The 25,192-nt window shown below is 42.4% G+C and overlaps 1 protein-coding gene across 1 annotated transcript in view; it reads right to left on the reverse strand.

Moving 5' to 3' along the window:
• AMER3 (APC membrane recruitment protein 3) overlaps positions 1-17,635 on the reverse strand; it is a 41,836-nt gene extending 24,201 nt beyond the window's left edge. The window contains exons 1-2 of the mRNA XM_037407534.1: positions 17,562-17,635; positions 7,457-10,517 (exon numbers count right to left, since the gene is read on the reverse strand). Of these exons, the coding sequence (XP_037263431.1) occupies positions 7,461-10,496 (3,036 nt within the window). The 5' untranslated portion in view covers positions 10,497-10,517; positions 17,562-17,635 and the 3' untranslated portion in view covers positions 7,457-7,460. The remainder of the gene's footprint in view (positions 1-7,456; positions 10,518-17,561) is intronic.
• Between the last annotated feature and the right edge of the window lie 7,557 nt (positions 17,636-25,192).

Consider the following 25,192-nt stretch of genomic DNA (forward strand, 5'->3'; position numbering starts at 1 on the left):
CGAGGAGGTGTCAGCTTGGCAAGCATGTGGGTGAAGGAAAAGGCTGTTGTAGTTTCGGTCGCCAAGCAGGAGCAGAAGGAATGTACAGCATGTGAGAAGAAAGAGTTGAGCCTGTTTGGGGCAAGTTAGAGGGAAGGTTGTCATGAAAGGAAATTGAGGCAGATCTGGAAAGTATCACATATACAGAAGACTAGTAAAAAGGAGATGGGGCAATGCAATCTGCATTTTCCTACCTTGTTCTCTGTTGTGAAATGAGAATCATTCAATCAGAGATAAGGACAAAGACGACCTTCCTTTTTCTTGGATCTCCAATAATCTTCCCTGTATCTTGACCTGCAGGCTGACAGTTTCCCCTTAGATGAGAGGATTGCTGATTGTGGGAAGACACAAACTTGCTGGCTGCACTATCATGGTGTCATTTGTGCAGTTGTCGTTGGTGGCTTTCACTATCATTAAGTGCCACAAGATCTTTTAAGCTTTACCTGAATAGGCCTGCCACAGTGCATTAATGCTTTACTCCATAGGGAAAAGTCTAATGTACAGTACTTTTTTGCTTCTCTCTACCTGGAGCTGTATTGCTGTCCAAGAACTATGAACATCTTTCTCACATACAAATGTAAATGAGATGCTGTCCCCAAGACCTGAATAGCATAAGAAACTTGCCACACCAGATGTATGCAGTCTGGCCTTTCTTGAAGAACTGACAAGGAGTTTGCTTAAAACAGAACAGCTTTCCGTAAGACCTGATGGGGAATTGTGTTCGTTTTGGACATTTCCTTAAAGGAGTGCAGGCTCCCTGTGCTACTGTTTATAAGCACTGGCTCGTGACAACAGTGCTTCATGCCTTTCACTGGTGGTCATTTTTTTTGCCCTTACTTGAGCGAGATATAAAATATTTTGGTTTGGGTTTTGATTTTGTTCTTTTGGGTTGTTTTGGGTTTTTTGTGGGTGTTTTGGGTGGTTTTTTTGAGGAAAATGCAAGAAATACACTGGTGCTGAGGATTTCTGTGCTTTCTGTCTCCCCGAACTATCAGTCTTTGTTTACATAGAGACTCCAGACCTACATACTGAAGCATGGCCTCTGCCCTGAATATACGATCACAGCAGTGTCCATAATCTCCCAGGTGTTGCCAGGCCACAAAACAGACAGTGCCTGTTTTGGAGACAAATAGATGACAGAAAAGGAGGAAATTCAATAGGAACAGTTTGGAAGTTTTACAAAGCTAAATTGATACATACAGCACAATAGACATCAGATTTTAAGAGGTGCCCAAAAGGCACACACAAAACAAAGTAAAGGTTTGTAACACAAATTAGAAGGCTTTGAAGTTTGTATGCTTAATTGAGTTCGGAAAAGGGAGTGCTAAACCCAGACATCCAGGAGGAGCCACTGTCTAGCTGAGAGAGTGCTGCTGCCAGAAAATAGGAAGTTGGTAATTTGAGGTTTCAAAATTCTCCATTTACTCTGTTTCTGACACTCCCTTTTCCAAGCACCAACTGCAGTCCATTGGCAGAGGCAGGATGCAGTTTTGTTTTGGAGGACTCTGGTTCTACCCTTCTCTGCATGTTCTGATGGGATGAACAGAACCAGAGATTTTACACTTGAGGTCCAAAAAGCTGAGGCTACCAGGCTTTTCCTGCTACTCTTTTTTTTTTTTTTACTTGCTGGCTGGTGAGTATAAATGCTATCAGGTTTGTACAGAGCATTCTTGAGCTGAGGATCTGCTTTGCATTCAGTGTCTCCATGACTGTGCTCCAGATTGGGCAAGATTCTCTCCTGTTTGAATGAAGAGACCTGCTCTGTGGCAGGATACTAGTCTCTTGCATCCCTCTTCTTCCCACCCTTATGCCTTCCTGGCCACCACAGCAAAACAGAAGTGAGGCAGGTTTTCTTCAGAATGGTAACAACTGATCCATCCCTTCATTTAAACAAATGGGGTGATATTTGGTCCAATCCTATGCAGATAATTATAAAGTCTTCTATAGCCAAACTTCTGTAGCCAAAACCTGACTTGTATTTGTGCAGTTGTGTCAAGCAAGACACTAAGTCTTTAAATAAGCAGTTAATTTGTTTGCATTCTGCCTTGAAGTCTCTCCATTTCTCATACAAAGGCACTGTGTTTGTTTCGTGTGACCTGTCCTTCAGCCCATGCTGTTGTCCACAGAAACTGCTTTCTCTTTCTTTTTTCTCTTCATTGCCATCCGCCTGAAAATCTCAAAATCAAGGCTGAAGGAGAGTGGGAGCCAACTTTTGCTCTCAGGGTTAAGTCTGGGAATTGTTCCCCTGGCTTCAAATTTATGCTGGTGCAATGAAGATGAGAATTTAGCTTTCTGTACTGTTGTCAAGAGGGGAAAAATAGAGTCCCTATCAGACTGTATCCATGGAAACCATCCTACTGCAGTAGTGGGTAAAGCAGCAAATCAATTTCTTCAGTTTTAAAATGAAACACATTTAACAACATTTTAGTGCATCTCCCATTTAAGAGATCATCTGTGCTGATAACTGTTGAAAACCCCTTCTCTAGCAAATAATCTGGAAAGAACATTTCTTCCTCATGATAGAATTCTGATTTGGGGTAGAGTAAGCATCGATGACAAAGTCCCATGAAGACAGTACAGTGAGACAGAGCTAAGTCCAGAAGCAATAGTGTTTAATGAAGGAGAAAATTGTGTAATTTAGCATTTAGCCCAAGTATCTGGGCACATGGTGACTAACACTCAAATGTATTAGCAGAGGCAGTGGCCTGTCACCTCTGTCTCCCTGCTCTTTGCTTCTGTGGTACCCTATGTGACAAACAGTACATCTGTACTTTGTGATGCATTTGTCTGAACAGGAGCTTGTGTGTATGTACTTGCATGTGTGTGCACGTGTGGCTGGTGGGCTGTCAGATGACATTTCAGTATCTGGTTCAGTGCAAGATGATCTGGGCAACTCACATTATAAAGGTGTATGTTTCAGAGCCAGAGGCATTTCCAATGCAGAAAATGTGCTGGCTGTCGCTGCACTTCATTGTTTTTACATTTCATCATGTGAGACTTGAGAAACAACCTCTTCGCTATGCCGTGGAAGGAACATGGCAATACATAGATTTTTTTTGTCCCGGGCTTTGAACGTGTTACCATACACTTTCCCTGCTGTATGTAGAGGGTTTCTTCCTTTATTTTTTCACCTATTAAGGCATCTCTCTGGCTATTTCAAGCAACAATACCATAGTTTTATCAGACAATTACCAATCCGCTTTGCTTTTCCTTTTTAACAAATCCAAATACTGCAGTCTGCCTTCCCTATGCCTGGCAGGTAGAGAACTATCTGTCTGAGAGGAATGCAACCTTATTTAAGACAGAGGAAATAAAGTTAAACAAGGAGGGAATGAAGTTGAACCAGGAGGGAATAAAAAGCATTACAAAAATTGCCTAGACTGCGAGTAGCTCTTCAGTTGGTGAGGATCAGATACACATTCCTCTATCATTTTGCAGTGTCTAGGCTGTATTTTATCTGCTTCTGAATCTCAGTTCCTTGATTACAGCAAACATGTTTGCCATACTGTCGTCTTTTATCTACAGCTGCCCTATCTATTATGGCAATCCCTCTTTGATTGACAGTTATCTTTTTTTTTTTCTGACCTGAGGGCAAGCTTATTGCAATGTGTTCCTTTTAGTGCTATCACTGAAACACATTCAAAAGCTTCAACTGGTGTATAAAGTAGTGCTTCAGCATTTGAATTAAGTGAGCACATATTGCTGGGAGCACACGTGTTTTTTGTTGCTCTGCCACGTCTACCAGTTAAGGGAAGATGCAGTTCAAACCCTGGTAGAAATGGCTCAGTGGTCTGAAATGCTGTTGTTTGCAGGGAGTGCTTTGTTCTACCTGTGTCTGGTTGCTATGACATGCAGTGTTGTTGTCTGTCCAGTCACTTCCAGAGAGATTTTAATGGCCAGAAAAAGACATCCCAATGTGGTGCTCTACAACAGTGTTCCCTTGTTGATGAAAAGAGTTTTCTGCTGGAAAATATCTAGTCCAAAAGCACAAAGTTCTGCAGCTTGGTTTCTATGGTCCATGAATATACAAATCCCATATTCAGGGGATGGACTGCATTTGCTTCCCAAGTCCTAGACTTTCAATACTGAAGAATGAAAATTATGCCTTTCATTGCACTTCCTACTGGTAATTTCCACCTTCTGTATCCTCATGTAAGGACGCCATTTGCCTCTGGGGTACCTTTACCATCAGGGATCAAATTCCTGGTAAGCTCAGATATGAGGCATTTGCAAATTTTTCTCTAAAATGCCAGGGAAGGGAGAAACAGAACTGGAGCTGGGACTGGCACTTCTTCTACCTTTCTTCACCAGAGGTGTGCCTCTGCGTTCAGCAGGGTAGAGAAGCACCAGAGACCAGGCATGGCTCGGGGGAACCACGCACACTAGTTGGAGCAGAGAAGATGGGCTCATTTGTTACTGTGGGTGCTGGGACATCTGGAGATGGGGGTGACAAAACCTGGAGATTTGAATGGCTTTTGATATCAGCTTTTCCTCTGCCCCATGATAAATGGTAAGAAAGTTGACATTTTCCTTCCCAGCTCCTCCAGGTCAGGCCTGGGAGCCCATGGGAAGAGCAGGGGCTGCATTGGAGCTGCTTATGCAGCATTGGTTCTGAGGGACGAAGCAGAACACCTCTAGATCTGTCACTTCTCTCACAGCTCCCAAGTGTGGTATTTTAAAACAGTGACCTTTGGAGCATTCTTCATGTATAAGTTCTTGGGATTTGCACAGTCATGTCCAGTGTAGGAGTATTTCTTGATGATGTCTGTCTCCATAGAGACAGAGTGATACCATGTTTGTATTTTGCCTCTCTTACACTACCACCCCTGTGATTAAGGCAAAGATCCTGAGTCACTTTTGAAAAAACTAGTATTTCCGGCCAACCTGTAGGCCATCTGTTAATGTGGGCAGGCAAGAAGATGCTGGGTAGGAAAACACAGTCACATGGCTGTGTTTGTATCTGTCACCATAGCTGTTTAACTATGTTAAATGCCATTTTAATTATAGTCAAAAATGTTTTTCTGTAAGAAATTAAACAGCAAGCCTGTAGTGAAATAATTCCTTGAAACGAGAGCATTCCCCCAAGTCATTTTATGAATATGCAAATCCAATCTATATTTTAAAATGCCATTAATTTTACTGTTACAGAAACTGCTATCCAAAATCAGCAGATCCCTTTTGGAAAACAAAAAAGTGAACTGTCTTCTCTCTGCGGCTCAGGTGCTAGCATGTGAACTGTGCCACATTCCTGACACTGCAAGGTACTGCAGGTCAGTGCTGACACACGGTGGCATACAGCAGCTGCCATTTAATACAATGCAGCAGAAAGTGCCCCAAATCCAGTAATGTCTGCTTGTGGTACGTCTTGTACAATACAAAGATACAGTCTATTACCACTTCTGACAGTCATGGCAGCTATGACTCCCTTCTCTGTTTCTACTAGAAAATGACTCCTCAAAATTAGAATCCCTTTGCATTCCTAGCCTGTGAAGGCAGGGATATTTTTAACAATACCCTGTGGATTAATATTCACAACAAACTAAAAATAGCAGGCCAATGTATACACTGATCTGCTGTTCCTAAAAAGTTGTGCCTAGCACTGGTTTCATACATATACTAGCTGTGACCACAAACCTTTCCTTGATTTCAGAAATAATCTAAAAGATGCAAGTGGTTGTAACAACTATGCTGTGTCCTTCAGTGGCAAGTTCTGCCCAAAACTCTGGTGACATAAGAAGGTGTCTTGCTAGTCAGCATTGTTTGCAACAAAAATGGGAAAAACCAAAAGCACTTTGTTCATTAGAGGAAAACCTAATTCACTGATGAGCTGTAACTAGACGATGTGTTAGTAAAGAGTATTGAAGACTGACAGTCTCTGGCCCTTAAATTCACGCAGACCCCTGAAAAATAACCCTCCCTGCAATGGGAGACTTGCTAGTGGGAAAGGGCACTTTCACAAAGATGTAAATATCAAAGTGGGTGGCTGAATCTCCCAAGACTTGGAAATGTAAGGGTGGTTTTGCCTAATGCAGAGAGAAACACTGTCCTTTTTAGTTTGTGCAGCTTGGGAAGCCTTTAGAGATGACCAGAAAGCAGTCGCACTGCTCTGAGCAGCAAGAGCCAAGTGTTGCGATGGCTGGGTCCTCTGTTCAGTAATGACCTGTTCCTTAATTCTCTATCCTGGCCCTTGCTGCACCCTCCTCTCCATCTACCACAACCTCCAAAGGCTCCCTCTCAGAGCACCACGGCTGGGCAGAGTCCAGCCTATCTGTCACATTTGGCAGGGCATGTTATAGAGAAATTACAAAAGTTTTATGTGACAGATTCCTCTCAGCAACTGGACAACAGAGGATTTCCCAGCTGGCACAGAGTCGGAGCAGTCTGTACAGATAGTACCTGCTCTGGCCTAAAGCCTTGTGTGACAGGCAAATTTGAACCAGTCTGTGTACTTGATCAGCTTTTTCTGTTTTACAGCAGAAGTGTTTCTCACCCTATGTCAGACACCAAATTCTGGATCTCCCTATACTATGTAAATGTGGCTCAAGAATTTTCAGAATTTTGAGGTGCAGCACAGACCCTATAATCCCTCTGTTGAGAAGCCTGTCAAGCCTTGCGTGCATGTGCATGTGCCTTGGCTTCAGCTCTTTCTCTACCACAGCACAGTTTGGCCAGAGACCAGCTGCACCTGCTGGAGAGGGACTTCAGGCTTGCAAGAAGGAAGAACACCCTTTTGGCACGCGTAGCAGCAGCAGCACAGTATTATGGGCTTTCCCTTGTGCTTAAGGGCACACCATACATATGCAACTGCAGAACAGGGTACGTCTGTCTGCCCTGTGACTTAACATTGCAGATCGCTGGCTTTCTTGTGTGACCCTCTGTGTAGCAGCTCACCCATCAGGACTGCAGTAGAGACCTCTGTCTAATATCCAGTTACCAGTCCAGAGGGGAAGCAGGGCATAATTTTTATGCTATCATTATGTAGCAAGAGGATTTCATGACCTGGTAGTAAAGAATGTGAGCTGAATACTGCTCAGTCTGTGGCCAGGCAGCCATTTCCACTGTGTTGCTCCAAACACGGCAGATCCTGAACTGGGAGAAGGAAAAAATTTCCCTGCTTCAGCTGATATGAAAACTGCTGTACCTGGGTGGAAGACGGGGCTTCATCTTTTGCATGGGAATTGTAAGACCCAGTGAATGTGGTACCTGCTATATGTGGCTCCTGGTTTGGGCAATCGTGTAATTTAAAATCTGATTACTTTTAACTACCATGCTGAAGTGAAGGTTAAGATCAATGAAAGTGGAAAACTGAGAAAACCTGAGTATATATCAGACTTGTCTGCTGTAAGGGTCCCTCTCTGAAAAGGAAACAGATGTTACTTATTTCACATTTAATTTCAGACTTCCCATAATCACTCACCTTCTCAATGCCGGTGTGTTACTGGTAGTTCTTCCCTGTCACTGCTGTGTCCGGGGTTGCTGCCTGCCTCTGGGTGAGGGGACAGGGCGCTCCCTCCAGCCAGACCCCTGCAGGGCGTCTCTGCATAACTCCATGGCCCTGAGCTGCACTGCTTGGCCTCCTTAGGCTGCAGCGAGTCAACTAGGGAGTCAGTGGTGCTGTCTGCGGCTTGTGAAAAAGTAGCAGGTATGTCTGAGCAGACGGAGTTAAAGAGAGGTAAAAATGTTGGTCTGCTAAGAGCTGTAGCAGGGGCAGAGTCACTTGAACTGAGATCAAATGTGAAGTCTTTTAAATAGGAAAGCGCTTGATTATTTAGATGGGCATATTTGAAATTTAACTTGCTTCTAGAGACCTCCTCTAGGATTTTTGCTTTTCTTTTCTCATCTTCAGAGAAAATTTGCTCCCCATTTTGCTTCAAATGATATAGACTGCTGGACTGGAAACTTGTCTCATAGTTATATTGGTTTGTGCTAGGAATACTGGAGTATTCTGGATTTTGGGCAATACAGTTGCATTCATTGTGCAACGATAACTTGTTTTTGTACTGAGACATTTTACGAATTATATTATTCATTTCATACCCAATGCATTTGTCTTCCAAGTGCTTGTTTTCATAGCTGATTTTTAATGATGCCACTTGTGTTACACAGTGCTCTAAGAGCTGCACTATGTTAGTGCTGCTCTCCATTGGTGTGGGGCTGATGTAGCTCTGGAAGCGTCTGAGAGTAAGAGGCTGCAGTGGTTTGTCACAGGAAATAGAGAGAGAGTGATACATTGATTTATTTCTGTCCTCCCTCTCGAGGGGATCCAGGAGTGAGGTCGCAGCAGTCTTATAGGAGTAACATGATTCTACTTCGTGATTATCATCTAACGAAGGGGTTTCAGAGCATTGAGAGCCACTCTCCTTGTTCAGCTTTTCTGGCAGTGGGTTTTTATCTCCAGATGTCTCACATCCTTCTGAAATTGTTGCCTTCTCATTTTCATTTGAAGATGTCTGCAGATTGTCTCCATTAGCCTGTGATTGTGATGCATAACTTGATGCTGCGATGGCTTCCACAGTCTCAGGCACTGTAGATGAATCCTTGTGGTGACTCTCTTCCCTTTCCTGGAAATCCAGGTTAGATGTGTTATGGCAAGAGTCAAGGCTGTGGTCTCTTTCGGTAACATTTACTGAAGAGGCCTGGGTTGCATGTTTGCTTTTCTCCAAAGATGCACATAGGTTAAATGTATTAGATTCTTCCTTGCTTGGTTTCTCCTGCTGAGATTCCATGCTCCCTTTCTGCTCTGGACTAGGGCTGGGCAAGACTGATGAATCATTAGACTTTTCTGGCTGTGACTGAGGACTCTGAAGAGAGTCAGGGGAAGAAACCAGTCCTGCGTGTTTTCGCAGCCAGTTTATTATCCCCATGGTCAGTGAAAGCTCAGTATCGCAAAGCTTTAGCAAACATTCTTTGCCTTTCCATGTGCTGTGGAAGAAACCCTGGCTGATAATGTCTAGAGCTGGTTGGGAAGCCATGTTCTCCTCAGCTCCAACACGAAAGCTGTAAATGGACAGAGGGATTTCAATGGCTTGTTCTGAAATGCTTTCAGATGTGCACAAGTCATCGTCTAGGACTGGGTTTATTTTGACTTCGTTTGGGTCATAGAAGAGCTCATAAAGAGCATCTCCGCTGTAGCTGTCTCTTGGAAATCTACCTGGGACCCCAGGGGTCTGAGCCTCTTTCATTTCATCATCTTGTCCAGGAGAGAATGAATCATAGTAGCCTTCATCACTTGTGGATGTGGATTCTTGGTTGTCACTTTTCGGTGTTCCTGTTTCTGTGGAGCTCTCCTTGGAATTGTCACCGTCCTTATCAGGTGACGCTTGGGGGTCTTTCACAGATGCAGCAGCTGGGCTTCTATCCTTTTCCATGTCAGGACCAGGTATCTTCGGTAACTTCTTGTCAAACAGAGCACTCTGATGTAGCATCACTGATTTGTTGATGTTGTCCCAAAACTTTGCAAATTCAACAGTCTCATTCTGGCCAGGAGAGGCCAGCTGCTCGACACCTCCTTGAAAAGAGCCCATGACGGGGCTGTCTTTGTGCTTGCTTCGTCTCAGCAGAACTTCTTTGCTGTTCTCCAGCTCCAGGTGAGCAGAGCTCTCATCAGCAAAGATTTCCCCACAGCCAGTGAGAGAGTCAAAGCTCTTCAGTGAGGCGACATCTTCACACAGGGTGTTGCAGCAGTCATAGGAAGAGTCAGACTGCAGTTCACTGTCTGAGCAGTCTTGTGACAAGCTGTCACCTGCAAACGTTTCTCCACTTTTAAAAAGATACTTTGCAAGACGCCCAGGAAACTCACTCTTGCAGCCTGGAGAGGACAGATTCTTGTCCTTCTCAACCAGGAACGTGAGGCTGTCTGGTTTATTTTTTTTAATATGAAATATATCTCTGAGCCCTTTCTTGGATCTCTTGAGGGAGATCCTCTTCCTGGGAATGGTTTTTGCAACAGCTGGTACAAAAGGCATCTGTGGCACAAAGTTCCTGTAATCGATCATCTGACTGCTGCATGCAGACTGGCTGGGACTGACCACACACTCTTTCTTGCTGCTGGAGCTGGACATCCCTGAAAAACTGATGCTGTTGACAAGTCGACCCTTACCCTTTCCAGAAAAACCTTCCTCACAAGTCCTGCTGCTGGGGCTGCAGTGCTCCGTTTTGTCTGCCTCAGCAACACAGTCATGGGTTTTACTCTTCCTTACAAGTTTGTAGGAGGATCCGGATGTTTTTTCCAGACTGTGGTCACCAGCTCCATTCCTTGCTGCTCTGGTAGGAAATCTGTAGTTCTTGTGCGTGGCCAAATATGCCAGCTGGACTTCAGGTACGCTTTGGTTTTCCTCCAGAGCCACTTTTTTGTCTTTCCCTGTATCATCTTTGTTGATAGGAACTGCATGCACTGGTGACACTTTCTCATGTTGCACACTGGATTTTATGAAGGTCTTTCCTCTCTTGAGTTCCATACTGCTTCTTCACATCTGTTTCTGTCAAGAAAACAGCAGAACAAAAATACGGTGAGGGTGGTGACTAGCACTTGTAAACTTTGAAAACAACTAGGGAACAAAGGGATGGATGTTGAGCATTATAGGACTGGTTTTGTTTGTCACCAGAAATTTCCATCACTGACTCATGGTATTGCATGAGAAACAGATCAAGTGAAACGGAAGGTAAGTTGGCAATGGCTGGAAGATCCAGCAAGGAGAAGACAGTACACATTATGGATTGGTAGCTGAGGCTCAGAGAACATTTTGTCTGTTAGAAAAGAGGGGGGGTGGATTTAGGATTATGACTTTAGGATGGCTTTTAACAAGAGAGAGGTTCTTTTCCGAAAGTAGAAGGGGCATCCATGAAAAGCAATGCCAGAGGAACTGTTAAGATATGCAAGTGTCTGCATCAGGGAGGCAACAATTCATAAATCTGTACTTTTGAGGAGAATGAAGAGCTCAAGGTGGGAAATGTCCTGAGAAAATGGATCAAATATTTGACACATGATGCTCCTTTATATTAAAATAATCCTTACCTGTGAATAGAAAATCCATAAATCTCGGTACTACCCTGGAAAGCATGCTTAAACTGAATTACTGTTTTTGCTTCCTCCTGAGCATAATGTGTCATTTTCTGCACTACTACTTTTATTGGAAAAAGTAAAAAATGCCACATTGAAAATCACTGTTGTTTTTGAGATAAATGTCATTTCCAATTTACAAAGACCAATGTAGCATGCTAAGGCATTGCCACATAGAATCTGCATTGTGCATTGATTAGCTGTTTCTAAAAATACTCCATTACCTGTATCAGTGCCAATTTTGGACTCTGCTATATCGTTTAGTATTGGATCTGGTTTATGTTTTCATAAATCTAATTAGTCATTAATTATTTTAGCCATGACACTTTCAATTTTCCAGCAGTTATTTCATAGACATATCCGATCTTTTCCCATCTTGTATCAACTTGAATATTGAGTAAGTCAGTGGAGTTACATAAAGGTAGGTCAGGAAAGAAGCAAGCAGTTCTTAAAAGCTGTTCGAGAAACGAGATTTTTACTGGATGGGAAGCAGGACAAAATGTCCAAGTCCTGTTCTTGAAAGAATGTGCTTGCATCTTTCCTTAATGAAACCTCAGTTCATGATTTATCTCATTTTAAATTGTTTACATGCAACTAAACCACTTAGAGCCATTGAACTCTGCAACACACACAAAGAACACAGTGCTATCTCTAGCACTCCTTGACAAACTATGTAGCAGCTCTGATGAAATGAAAAATTACCAATACTCCCTTGACAACAACCTCAGATAAAACCAGTGGATCCAGACCTGCGCCCAGTACAAAGACAGCCAGGGAGATTTTAAATTCAGCACTCAGCCTAGCCTTTGTACACTCTTAAAGTACAAACTTAGAGCAGTCTTTAGCCTACCTTGAACTGTAATAGCTGTCAGTAGCCTCCAGAGGCTTTCCAGTAGCCAGGGCTTGCTGGGAACAGCAGCTCTCTGACCAACACCTCACAGGATCTGGGTCTGTGTATCTGGGAGTTGTGTCAACTGCAGCACTTCTCCAGCAGGCTGATCAGCGACAGCCCATTTCTCATAGGAGCTGCAAACTAGCAGGTGATTAGCAATATTTACAGCTAAATGTAGGTCAGTGACAAAAGGTAAAAATGTAGGGGTAAAATGTGAATATTCAACATGAAGAGAGTATACATGGTGGGTGGTGATAGATGGAGGTCTATCAGTATGATTGAGATGTTGGCACATTTATTTGATTTGGGGCTGCATGTGAGTATTGCAGAGCATTCTTAATGAAAGCCAGTAAACATTTTACTACACTGTCAGGTATCTGGAGTTCACTGATGCTGCAGGAAACTTGTTTTGCATATTTAGAAATAGGTCACTGGGACACGATTACAATCCTCTTCTGAAAAGTGAGGTGTGATTGAGAAGAAATTCAGCACACAGAGCTCCAGCGGAGTTGTGACAACGATCAGGAGCAGGTGACACAAGATCAGTTATTAATATCCCCAAAATAAAGTGTCTGACATCTCAGTCCTTTTGCAATTGTAGAAGTAGGTACTGTGTCCCTGTGGGAAGTCCTGCTGCTGAGAAGCTCCTTAGGGGTCTGTGACATTGCAAGTGCTAGCGCTACAACAATGTTATGTAGGGCTCTTTGGAGTCCTACAGCTGTTTCTGCCCATTCTGAGTATTAAGCAAGGGTCATTTTTGTAGGAAATTACATACTTGGAAAGTTCTTCTCTCAATACATTAAAAAGGCTTTTAGAGGTGGATTCATTTTATTGCCAAGTATGAAACTTATTAAAGCTAAGAATTCAGGATGTCGTTAGGTAATCTTTTGAATAAAGAAGTCTTTGATACGAATTGTATCTCCTTGATAAGAAACACAATGGACTACTGGTTTGATAACTGGGTCTAGAAACTTTCAGGTTTTTCATCTTTTTCTTTATAGATTAGATGAATAGTTTTAACATGAAAGCCCAAATGGCCTGAATAACTGAGAAAATATGTAGTACAATAATGTAAGATACACCGATGGTAGCTTGTTCTACCTTTTCAGTTTCCTTTGATGAGGAAAAAATAAGTTAGGAGTTGGTTTGTTGTTTTTTTGAGGGGTTTTTTAGAGATCTGCTATATGTATAATCACCAATTTTGTATTCTAATTGTTTAATGTCTCTATTTAATCCCATATATTATTTTTCTCATTTCCCCCCAGGATTCATGCCAGACTAATTAGTATCTAGTTCATTGTGTCATCCTGCTTATTCTGTTTTAACACTGGCACAACTTCAGGAATCTTCCCCATAAAAAATATTATTAAAAATGAATGCCAAGAAAGGGAAGATCTCCTCAGTCAACTCTTTGAGGGCTTTTAAGGCCAGCCTACCAGTGTCTGCAGATTTTTTTAAATATTCATCTTGGATGATGTTTTGTAACTTCCCATACTATGAGTACCTCTTCATCCTCATATGATATAAATGATAATTAGCTTCTTTCCAAATATAGAACAGAAATATTTATGTGATGCTTCTCCCTTTCTATATCTATTAATACTTTTAGCATTTTTGGCTGTAATGAAGTGTACCATTATACTTTTTTCTCTCTCTCTGCAGGGACACAAGTTCTGTCTCTAACTGTGGAAGCTGTACCAGTGCAGTTAGAAACAGATTGAAGTGCTGTAAGGGAAAGTTACCCTCCAGTGGTTATGTAAAGCTAATAAAAATACTGTGAAAAATTATTCTAGGCATTTTAAAAATGGTACATCTTCTCTGGGATTTCTTGACCCATGCAGTGAGCTACACTATTGCCTGTCTCTGCTCTTTTTTAATTATTCTCCTCTTGGACTAAACTTGCAGTATCTCTCTTCTTCCACGAGGGATAAAGGGTATATAAGGGAGTGATTCCCACCTTTGCAAAAAATAATATATTTTGCAATTAAAAATCACTGTACAGAACAGAAACCTGTGGAAACTGGCAGTTGGTCTACTAAGGCTAGGTTGTTCTGCTCTCAACAGGCTCTGGATGTTTTCTTGGTTAATGTTACTTGACCTCTTTTTTTAATACCTGTGAAATTACTTATGGAACACATGTTTAAATAGATTACATCATTAAATCTTATACTGGCTACATTTTAATTGTCAATTACAACAATCTGCAGCCACATCCAGATTTCCCATCTACAGTAGACAGTACTTTTATCTGTCTTGATCATACCAGCTGCTCGTGTTTAGAATTTCACAAGTGTCTAAGCAGGCAATTAGGTCTGGATTTTGGGCTTATACTTATATAATGGAAGTAAGGTTTTTGTTTAAATTTGGATAATGTTGCTCATAAAATGCAGATACTTCATACTCAAACTTATACCGTCTGTGCAGGGGGTCTGATAGCCTTTTCATAAAAACAGAAGGTTTTACTGTGTCTGTGATTTATCTAAAACAAAGTTAAAGTTTTAGAATGGGAAGATGAACACATTCCTGTTGGCTGAGGAGATTGGTGTTAGGACAGTCAAAGCAATTGCTTATAGTTCTGGGTTATGAGGCCCTGAACAAGACTGAGTTAGGTAATTGTTCAAGTTAATAAGAGCCATATTCAGATGACATAAATTGTACCTAAGGCCAAGTAAACAGACAAGGAAGCCAAAGAGGGATGCAGTGGGGCTGAGTTGGATATTCGTTAGGAAGCAGGAGGAAGATGGGTGGAGGAGCAGGGAGCAGGATTCAAACTGTCCAGATATTGCCTCTGTCATGTGGGTCAGAGAAGAGAGGGGTCACGCTTGCCTCTGCCTGTGGCCCCCAGAGCTTTCTGCCAGGCTCAGCTGTCCACAGTTCTTCCTGTCTGGAGGAATGGGGAGAGCGTTGCTTTGGTTTTTGGGCTGGTGTCAAAATTATTAGCTTGTATCTTACTAGCTTATCTCACAGTGGAAGGGTTTGTTTAGGTTATCTTCAAAGAAAAGGTAAAATAGATTGTGCTTTAATGTGTCAGTAGCTAAAAGAGCAGTCTTCTTGTATGTAACTCTAGGAAGATCATCCTATTAGGAAAGCAGAAGTATCTGCTTCAGGGAGGGTTGCATGGATAGAAATAATAGTATTATGAAAAGGAAATGTAGATGAACTGTCTGGCTTCAGCAAGTTTGGCTCAAAATTACTTTTACTTAAGTAGGAAAAAAATATAATTAAGGTTCATCTGTTCCAAAATCTTATCAGCTGTCTGGCGTGGACACTTATTGCTTATTTGATGTGTAATGTATCTCTCTTGGAGATAGAAATAAGCAAAACTCAGAATACAGTCATTGTTTTGCAGGGAAGGTAGGAGCTCTCCTTCTGCTTCTTTAAATTCAATTATTCTGAAAATGTGCAGGTTGTGGAGATGGTACCTGACTGTCTCTTGCTAAGCAGAATTCTGCATGCCACTTGGAGTCTTTAATTTCACCTCCCTCCAAGTGTTTTCCTCTTATTAAATGAAAGAGTTGATAAACATTGTATACTCTTTCAGGTTTTTTTTTAATTTAAAAAGAAGGAAAAGGCTCTATTTGGACTGCTTTTATGTTTTAGGATACAAGTTTGGAGTAAGTCCAAAATCCTTTTTTCACAGGTGGCTTTGTGTCAATCAGACAAGATCCTGAGTATCAGAGTTACCTTTGAAAATACTATTCTTGCTTTCCAAACAAAAATGGTAGCATAATTCAGTTTCCTGAAAAATATTTATCTGGTTTAGGTGTTTGGACATGTACCATGCTTAAAATGGATGCACTTTAAGATGAAATGTTTTTAAGAATATTTCCTGAGAAATTGTATAATGGAAAAGGGAAAAAGAACGGAGCGCTCTAGGAGGCTCTCCCTTCCTGTGCCTGGTTAACCTCAGGAGGATTTTTGCTGGTTACCAGTTGGAAGTCCTACAATGCAAAAACAAGCAAGCATGAGGTGGTGAGAGCCACAGCTACTTTTAAAGTCAGTGGGTGATACTAATTTTTAATGCTTAAGATCTAATCAATTAGCAATGCATCAAGAACAGCTGGTGCTCCCAGTAAAGTGTGTGAGGAGAGGTATTTTTGGAATAAGACTGTTTATTTATAGTCAAAAACCTTAACTCTCTATCTCAGAACATAAAATTTAGTAATGGAAATACTTATTGATAATCATCAGCATATATTCCATTCTGTTAATTTGACTTTTAATTATAAAGCAATAAAATGCTTCCTTGCTGGAGGGTAGTGATATCCTGTCTGCAGGATATTACTGTTACACTGTTTCTCATAAGGAAATAAACATAACAGTTCTTATGGTGAAAACCAAAGAGGATTTTAAAGCAGGGCTCATCTTTCCACTTATAACTGATTGCCCTGCTAGTATCTCATCTCCATTAGAAAACAGAAAAGAACAGCGTGGAAAGGATGGAGGATGTAATCAGGGACAGTCATGATTCAGGAAACAGAAGAATGTTTATTTTTAAAGACGTGTGTGTGACACACAAACCTGCATTGAGATCATGCCTCTTATTAGGAATACGCTTCTCATCATCGGTAGTGGCTGTATCTTATCATTCCCCTTAATCATTTGCCTCTCTTGGGTAACCCGGGATGCCTAATTATTTGCATACACATTTAGGTCAGGCAATGGCTTTCTCACGGAGGACCAGCAAAAAGCACATCCGTGTGTTTTTCTTCAACCTTAATTCCACTGAGCACACAAAGTAAAATCTTCTACTCCCCAGCAGAATACTAGAAGGATGTGTAGCTAAATGCTTAATCTTATTAGCAATGTGTATAGGGAAGCCTGAACCTAGCTTTAAGCCCTGCCAACTGTTCCGTGGAGCTCAGGATTTTTCATAGTAAAATTACTGCGTTTCTACTCTGTTTCGATACTGTCCTGCTGTGTGCCAACAGGAGGGACCCCTGGGGCAACAGCAGCACCCACTGCTTCCCCCAGCCCTGCATGTGGCACCCACTGCTTCCCCCAGCCCCACATGGGGCATGCGGCGTGCGGCAGGACAGAAGGAGACTGAGACCATGACAAAAGGAGGCTCCTTCTCTGACAAAACCTCTGCACCCCTCACTCAGCTTTCTTCTATACCTGAGGCTGAAAGAAATGTAACTGCTTGAAATGTTCCCAGTACACTGTGTAAAAGGGCAGCATAAACTCCTGCATAGGGAGCGATGGAGTCATGACTCTATTGCTAGGAGAAGGCAGCTGAGCAGAAATTTCCGCTGTGTACCTGAGAAGGAAACAGGGCATTTTTTACTTGCCCTGACCAGCAGCCTGTTGGTACCAGACAGTAAAGTGTTAATGCTGTCCGCTTTGGCTGTTTTCAGTAATTTATTGCTTTGAAAGAAGACAGGATGTGCATTTATATAAATACAAGCACATATTTGACAGATATATGGAAAAATAAGTAAAAAACAATGCTTCAAAACCGAGCAGTCATCCCAAAATAATATTCCCTTAGAGTCGCTGTGAGTGTCAGAGCAAAGGAAATGCCATTGCACCAGAGCAAACAATAAGGCAGATTACAAAAATCCTACTCACCATGTTTTATCACTGAGCAGAAATCCTCTGTCTCCTAGCCTTGCTACTGAGGCTGGTCTTTATCCAGAGGCTCCTGTGATGCTTTTCAGATTCTGAGGGGTTGGACCACTGCTGCTCTCCAGTGTTACTCTCCACCCCCTGTCTCTTCCTCCTCCTTCTTCCTTCACCCCACCCCCTCATTCCTCCTGCTTGTAGCTTTTTCGTACCTTTCATAGATTATAGGCTTTCACATGTAGGTTGATTTAGGAAAGATGCTTATTTCAGCCATCTGCTTGATGCCATGGAAATGCCTTCATTGCTAAGGAATAAAAGCCCAGAAGGTAAGCTCGGGAGTCCTGAGCCAGCATTTTGGTTCCTCTCTATATGACTGCTTATTAAATAAGGAGGAACACATCCAAATTAATTTAATTTCTCAAATTATTCTTTTTCTGACTAGGATTCAAGAAATGCAGCCCTAACATGTTCTTACATTAGTGAGATGTCTCACTGTTCAATGTATGCAGATTATTGGAGTGTGCCACCCTTTGTAGGACTTTTGTTAATGCTGAGGTTAAGAGGGGTTTTCATGGGGGAGCAAAGCGGCATAAGGGGAGAGTTAATATTTCTAAGCTAGAGTGCCTAGTGTTAGCCTCATATTGCCTTCAACAAACATGATGTATCAAATTCTTCTTACAGCCAAACTTCTGCTTCAGTGTGCAGTCAAGTCAACGTCTGATGTTACAACATAATTCCTTCTTATATAGATGAGTTTTTACCATCACAAACACCAGAGCTTTCATTTCACAAAAGCATAAAGCTGGCATCCTTGTCCCAGCCCTCTCCCTGTGAAGGGCTTCCAACCTGATCATGTTTTGATTGTCCCTCCCCATTAACTTTCCTCTGAGTCCTTTACATCAGTCTCTCAAAACCTCTGCCTTCTCCTTCCTGCTTATTGAAACACCTCTCTCTGTTGAGGGCATGAGAGGAACCTCTTAAAAGTAAAAGTGTATGTCATGAAGGAGTGGCTTAATCTACTTCAGTAGCTCTCCTGTGAGCTGCAGTTTAGAGCTGTACTCTAGGATAACGCAGTAGTTTGTGTACAGACTGGCATATCTGCAGGCAGTTTACCTTTCAGATGTAAGGGCTAGTAATCACAGTTGCTCTAAGGTAGTGAACAGGCAGCTTTCAGATGATGGAGTGAGAAGAGCAAGTTCAGACAGGTCCAGTCTGTGCAGGTATTTAGGAAATCCTCCAGCTCTGTATGAACTGAAGATGAGCGTCCCTCATCTAGACAGCACTAGAGCAGGCGCTGTCTAAGCTCCTAAACCTGAAAGACCAGCCAGTTAACATTAAAAAAGGCAGAAGTGCTCCTGCTCTGAGTGCAGCCAGTAACCCACTCAGGTGTCCCCAATGGTAGAGACTGGAAAGTTACATCTTGGAAAACATGCCGGGTTCAGTCCAACCTGCAACAAGTAGAAAGCCCTTGTGTGACTTCACCAAAAGACTGGTGAGAGGAAAGAACAAGCTGTGCGTGAATCCTAGTAGCTCTGGCAAGTAGGTTAAGATCAATCATGAGAGAAAACACATTAATTAGAAATAGATTTTATGTTTTTATTCAGCATTAAATATTTGTATTGATCTAGTAGGAAGCCTTTCTTCGTGGTGGGTATGTCAAACCACCAAGTTTTCAAGTAGTACATCCTTGCTCTGCAGCGATGTCACTTTTGAGAACCACCACTTTGTGCACTCTTGGAAAGAGGGACCCTTTAAAACTTTGAAGTCCTTCTTTGTTCAGTGTAACACCAAGGCTTGTTAGAAATGCTGATAGACATGAGAATTAATCAGATGTGCCTTCTGATGCCAATTCAAGGCTGATGGCTGGTTTGTGTTTCAATGATTGTCTAAAAAAAACTAGGAAAACTAGGGGTTTGGATTTTTTATTTGAATTTTTATTTGAAAATTATTCATGCACACAATTTCTGAGTGGAGTTCAGAGTGCAGACATTAAAGTTTAAGGTACATCAGAAAAGATGTATCCACATAGACCATATGGAGAACAAAGTAGACAACAGAGAGCACTTAAAATTTTATTTGAAGCCTACTTCATGTTCAACTCAAGCCCAGTAAGACAAGCCATCCTCAAAGATTTAGAGAAGAGTATCTGCCCAGAGAGGAGCTCTTAGCTCCAGTAGTGTTTCAGGTAGTTCCCCTACCTGCTGTCTCCAGGACAGTCTGTTGCTGCTCCTCAGGAACTGGGAAAATTCTAGTGCAGGTGTCCCTGTTTCTAACAAATGGCATCTGTTGTCCCTTTTGTGGAGGAGTTAGAGGCAACCACTCTAGACCTGGATAAGGTAACAAAATTTGTTCGTCGTAACTCAGGTAAAGCATCCCCTGTGGTGAGAGAACTCCAGGGTTCAGAATGTTTAGGATGTCCATATGGACAAAATTTCAACTATTAGGGCCTTTCATTTCCCTTCATGAGGGAAGTGGCCTCAATCCATTGGCCATCCATAGCTGTAGCCATCCATGGCCATAGCCATCCACGGCCATAGCCATCCACAGCCATAGCCTGCACTGGCCTAAATCATGATCTCATTGCGTGCACTGGTAGATGCACAGTACATTGAGTAGCAGCTGAACCATGTTAACCTTTATGTGTTGCAATAGAGGTGGTTTTTTTCTTCCTAAATAGTTATTAACTTTCAGTTCCCTGAACTATCCTTTTCTGCTACCAGTTCATATCAGGCTATTTCACTGTGGCTGTTGATCAGCTTGGTTACAAAAGCTGGTTCTTGGAGAATCTAATCATCCTCCCTGATTAATTCTGATTAATTCAGTCTGTCCAGAATTGTTTTGGGCATCCGTGGGCATAAAAAAGAAGGAAAACCAAAAAATTGTAAATGAGGGGCACGTGGAATAGCTGCCATCTGTTTAGCAGAAGCACACAGCCCTTGGCACAGGGAGTAAGAAGAGGGCCCTGGAGAGAAGAGGGAAGGAACATACAGTCCCTGGCGTGGCAAGAATAGGGCAGCAGGGATGCTTGGTATCCAGTGAGGAGAACTGGGGAAAGGAGGAGGAAAATCCACATCAGGGGCAGTGGGAAACACAGGGAGAGAGGTTTTAGATAAAGCAGGCCAGCCTGCCAGAACTTGGAAGCCTGCACCTCCCCGGTAGCAAATACTTGCATCAAGTGATTGAAGACAACTATAAGCATGAGCAACTCACAAAAAGCAAACCTTCTGTCATGGAAGAATATAGCAGATTCTTTAACCCTGAGACTCAGAACAAAACCGTTTGCTGAGATAGCTCTATTTGTTTCCAGGGATTTACTTACAGAATGAATTAGACCCAAGCTGTTTCCTACCAGTGAACTAATGAAGAGTCTAACGTCCCCAGCCCAGCGGAGATTTCTGCTAACATCAGGTTAAACTTAATTATTCATGGATTCTTATCAGTATTTCTTGGTTTGGCATGTCATGGAGAATTGGTAATGGGATATGGAGCTTTTTCTCTCGAGATTGCTAGCAGAAGGCTGCCCTAGGTTGAAGGGAACTATCTTTGCTAGTTATCTGAATGCTTCCCAGGGCTTACATTAAATTAATTACTACTCTTTTCTCAGTTACTTGGTGAGCTTGTGTCTGCTGCAAAATTTAGGATTGTGAATTGCTGTTAATAATATCAGTACTTCACAAAGGAAATGGAAGGATTTTTATCCACAGATTTCTGTTTTCCACCTCAACATCTTCTGCCTGTCTTCCCTGTGAGGCACTGTTGTTGCCGTATTTGCAGCCAAGGGACGAGGTGGAGCAGGTAGGGTTGCAAGAGCCCCCCTTTCAGTACTGGTATTAAAAAGCTTGGCTGCCCTGCCTGCCAGCCAGGCCTCAGAGTGCCATACAGGTGCCCTTGGCAGCAGGACTGAGTGCCAAGTGCCTCCAGGATGGCACTGATCACGTTCTCAGTACTGCTATTCTGAGGACTATGGATAATGGATAGGGAATTGCTTGTTGCCTCAAAGGATGATGAAAAGGGATTTTGAGAAAAAAAGAAAGTGGTGAGGGCATTTCTCCAGCTGTTCATGTTAGAACAGTGGCTGCCCTTAAACTTTCTGCTTTAAACCAAAAGCTTGCTGGTAATAAATGCCTATGTATAAAATCAATGTGGGGAAAATGAGCTGCCTTAAAAGCTATGAACTACTCCAGAAGAATTGTTTTACCAAATCATGAAGAACTCTAAGGCTTTAGAGACCAGAGACAATAACTGGGAGGGACATGACACCTCAAGGACATGGCTAGAGAAATGTTTAAATACAAAGCAAGTTTGTGGAAGTTTTTACATTCCAGATATTCCTGTGTCATAGACATCTGCCCAGATGAGGCAAGAATACCTCCAGTGTATTGAACTGCTACTTTCATTAACAGATACTCCCTGTTTCAAAGGCAAAATAGTCATTCAGCATAAAGCATGGGAGATGGCAAAATGCACTATTCCAGACACCCCAGTACAACCTGTAAGCAAAATTTTCTCGGCTTCTGCTGAGGAAAATGCTATGATGATGACTTGAGGAAATTTTTAATGACTGTTTTGTATTACTTGGTTTCTCTGCTTAATTTTACATTGCTCTCTGCCTGAGCATACACAAGTGCTCTGAAGGTTTGTTAAAGGCTTATTTAGGAAATGGAAAAAAGAGATATAGGTGTAAGTAGCCATAGATACTTCCTATAAGACACAAACCATCAGTGAGGGTGAAACTGTTTCAGTAGCTCTAATGGGATAGTCTTTCAAATGCTAAAGCTGGGATCAAAAGAAGGCTAAAACCAAAAAGACTAGATAAGAGAGAAGTGAGTAATTAGGTAAAGTTAGTGAGGGTGAGCACAACAGCACAGCAGGTTCAAATCTGCATGCATGGACAGGGGGATGCTGAGCTGTGAGCAGGACAGGCTGCTGCACCCACTTCTGCCGTTCACTGTTTATGTGCTTTTATTTCATATCTCGGTGAAATAATAAATCGTGTGTTGCACAGACATCGGCTTGGTCATGCTGGAGAAGATAGAGTTGTCACAGGATCTTGCAAAGGAGTCCTCATGGGTGGTATAAGGGCCATGAACCAAATCACAAATCCTGTTCTGAGGAAAGAAACCTCTTGGCTGAGTGTGTAGTTGGTGGGACCTTTAGGAAAAAAAGCACTAGGGCTGGTTTGCTGACTGCGACATGTAGCCTCTTGCTCAGGGCGAAATCCCACTTGTCTACCAGTCAGTATTTAAATACCGGCAAACCAAAGAACATTTAGAAGATGGATGATAAATGAAGCCTTTGAAGTCACCAGCAGTGCAGTTGGTAGCAATACGGTTAGCAATGCTTATGGTTGATTTACTCAGTGGAACACACATTTTGAAAACAAATCTGTGTTGGATTTTTGTTAGTAGCAATGCCACAGCCAGATTTCATTTTAAAGTAGCAAGTTGTACATCTTAAAAGAGAATAGCATACACACTTTTAGACACATTTTACTAGCAGACTTAATGTTTGGCAGTGGTTGTTCCTCTTGTTCTCCTGCCTCCTGTGTGCTAGTACTGCCTGCTGCTGCCTTAACTGCCATCACAGCTGAAAGGTGAAACCTCTGACCATGTTCCTTGAAGTCATTAACTGATATTTGTGGTAGGAGTATGACATTACTAGCAAGGCTTTTATGGTAGTGAAATATGACCGTTAATATATTTTTGCAGTTACAGTAAATAAACTGAAAGAACTCAGCTTCTGACAAAGTGCTCCATTAATGTATCATGAGTATTGACAATGCCAAGGTCATCATTTGGTTTGTAGCTACGCTAATTACCAGCAGGTTTAAAAATATGGTATTTTATGGGTCTTCTAGCTGGCCGACTATTTAGAGAGGGGTGATTTGTTGAGCACTATTCTTTGAGCTTTATCCTTCCATAGTTTTGGCTGTTACTATAGCTCTGCAACAAAACAATCTCTCCCAGCTGTTTGATTTTTCACAGACAGGTTATTAATGTTTCTAAGCCAGCTGATATGCCTAGGCAGTATTCAAGCATATTAAACTGTTCCATATTTCTCTTACAAATGTGCAGTAGCCATTTTCCAACCAGTAGCTGAGTGCAGGTGGAAGCGGGGTGGCGTGATGGCTGGGAGACAGGAACAGTGTGATCAAGGACCAAGAACTGGGAGCTGAGCTCAGCTGGGGCCGTGCGAGTGGTGCTGTGTTATGGTAGGGTGGATGTTCTGTTAATGGTGGGTGTTGCTGTATGTTGAGGGGGGTGGCAAGCCTGTGAAGTAGGACAATTTCGCTTGGGAAAAGAGATTCAGAAATTATTCTTGAGCTTTAATACAGAGATGACAATTTCTCACACACTGCTACAACCTGCACTTCTGAAAAGTACTGATTTTTTTAATACCTCTGTTTCTAGGCACCTGGTTTGAAACACCTTACGGGGGTTTAACTCTTCTTGAAAATCAGGCACTTTAAGGGGGGTTGTAGTTCTTTATATGTCGGGATTTTACTGGGGAGGGAAAAAAGCAGCAGAAGACTGATGAGTTCTCAAAGCTTGGCTGGAAGGTATATGAAAGAATATGAAGTGGGGACTGCTGCTGACTGCATGATCATAGCTACATGGTCATTTGGAGCTTGACAGTCTTTCAAAGAGCCTGGTTCATTCAGAGCTAACAGAGTAGTATCCCAAAATAGACAGAAGCCAGCCACAAAATGAGTCAACTTCTTCCTCAGCTCATTAAATGAGTTGCCCAGTCAAGAATGAAGTCTGGATTCACCTGTAGATATATGTGTTGTCACAGAAATGGTATGAGAATGACAGAGGGATGGGAACCTTGCCTGATTTGTTGCTTTAGCCTGAAGTTTTCTGTACAAGAAATGTTGCTTCATCTCCTCACACTGTGTAGGGCAGGGGGTCCATGGTGGACACCCTGCAAATCAGTCACAGGAGTGCCAGCACTGCTGGTTGGAGCTGGAGGAGGCAGATTCCTCTGCCTTAGGCTCTTTCCTGTTATAGTTGTTTTCCCTGATGCCAGCATGGATCAAAGCCAGGTTAGTCTGCCCCAGACTGGGAAGCATTACCCCAATAATTAGAAATTACCAAAAATAACAAGGTGCTGCAATACCTCAGTAGCGGAAGAGTCCAGGGAATATGCAGAGAAACGAGTCAGGCAGGAGGCTAGCTCTGAACTGCTGTGGTCCTCCTACCGTAAGTGCTGCCACCCGTGATGGTGAGGGGAGCCGTGGGCAGCCAGGTGGGCAGGAATCCCCGGCTTTCCCAGCAGCAGCTCCCAGAGGAGTGCACGCACCCAGGGCCTGGCACAGTGCTCCCAAGACACCCTGATCAAGGCTCCTAGATTCTCTGATAATAACATTATTTTCCCTGTCCCATAAAGGTCTTTCTTCAACACCTAAACAGGTATTTGAAGTTGTCAATTTTTTGCCTGATCTACCTGATATGCGCTGCTGTTTCCACCTGAAATGTCTGGCGTATTTCTGGTTATTAAGGTGCTAGCCTGTCACATCCCTTCAGCATTAAAGGGTATGGGATGAGCGGATCAGCAATGTGTGTCCTATTTCAGAGTTCTCCTCTTCGGCTGTTTGTAGGAGAACAAAAGCCTTCCATGGGGATGATATGCCTGTC

Source organism: Falco rusticolus, chromosome 13, assembly GCF_015220075.1.
Source record: "Falco rusticolus isolate bFalRus1 chromosome 13, bFalRus1.pri, whole genome shotgun sequence".
Lineage (NCBI taxonomy): Eukaryota > Metazoa > Chordata > Aves > Falconiformes > Falconidae > Falco > Falco rusticolus.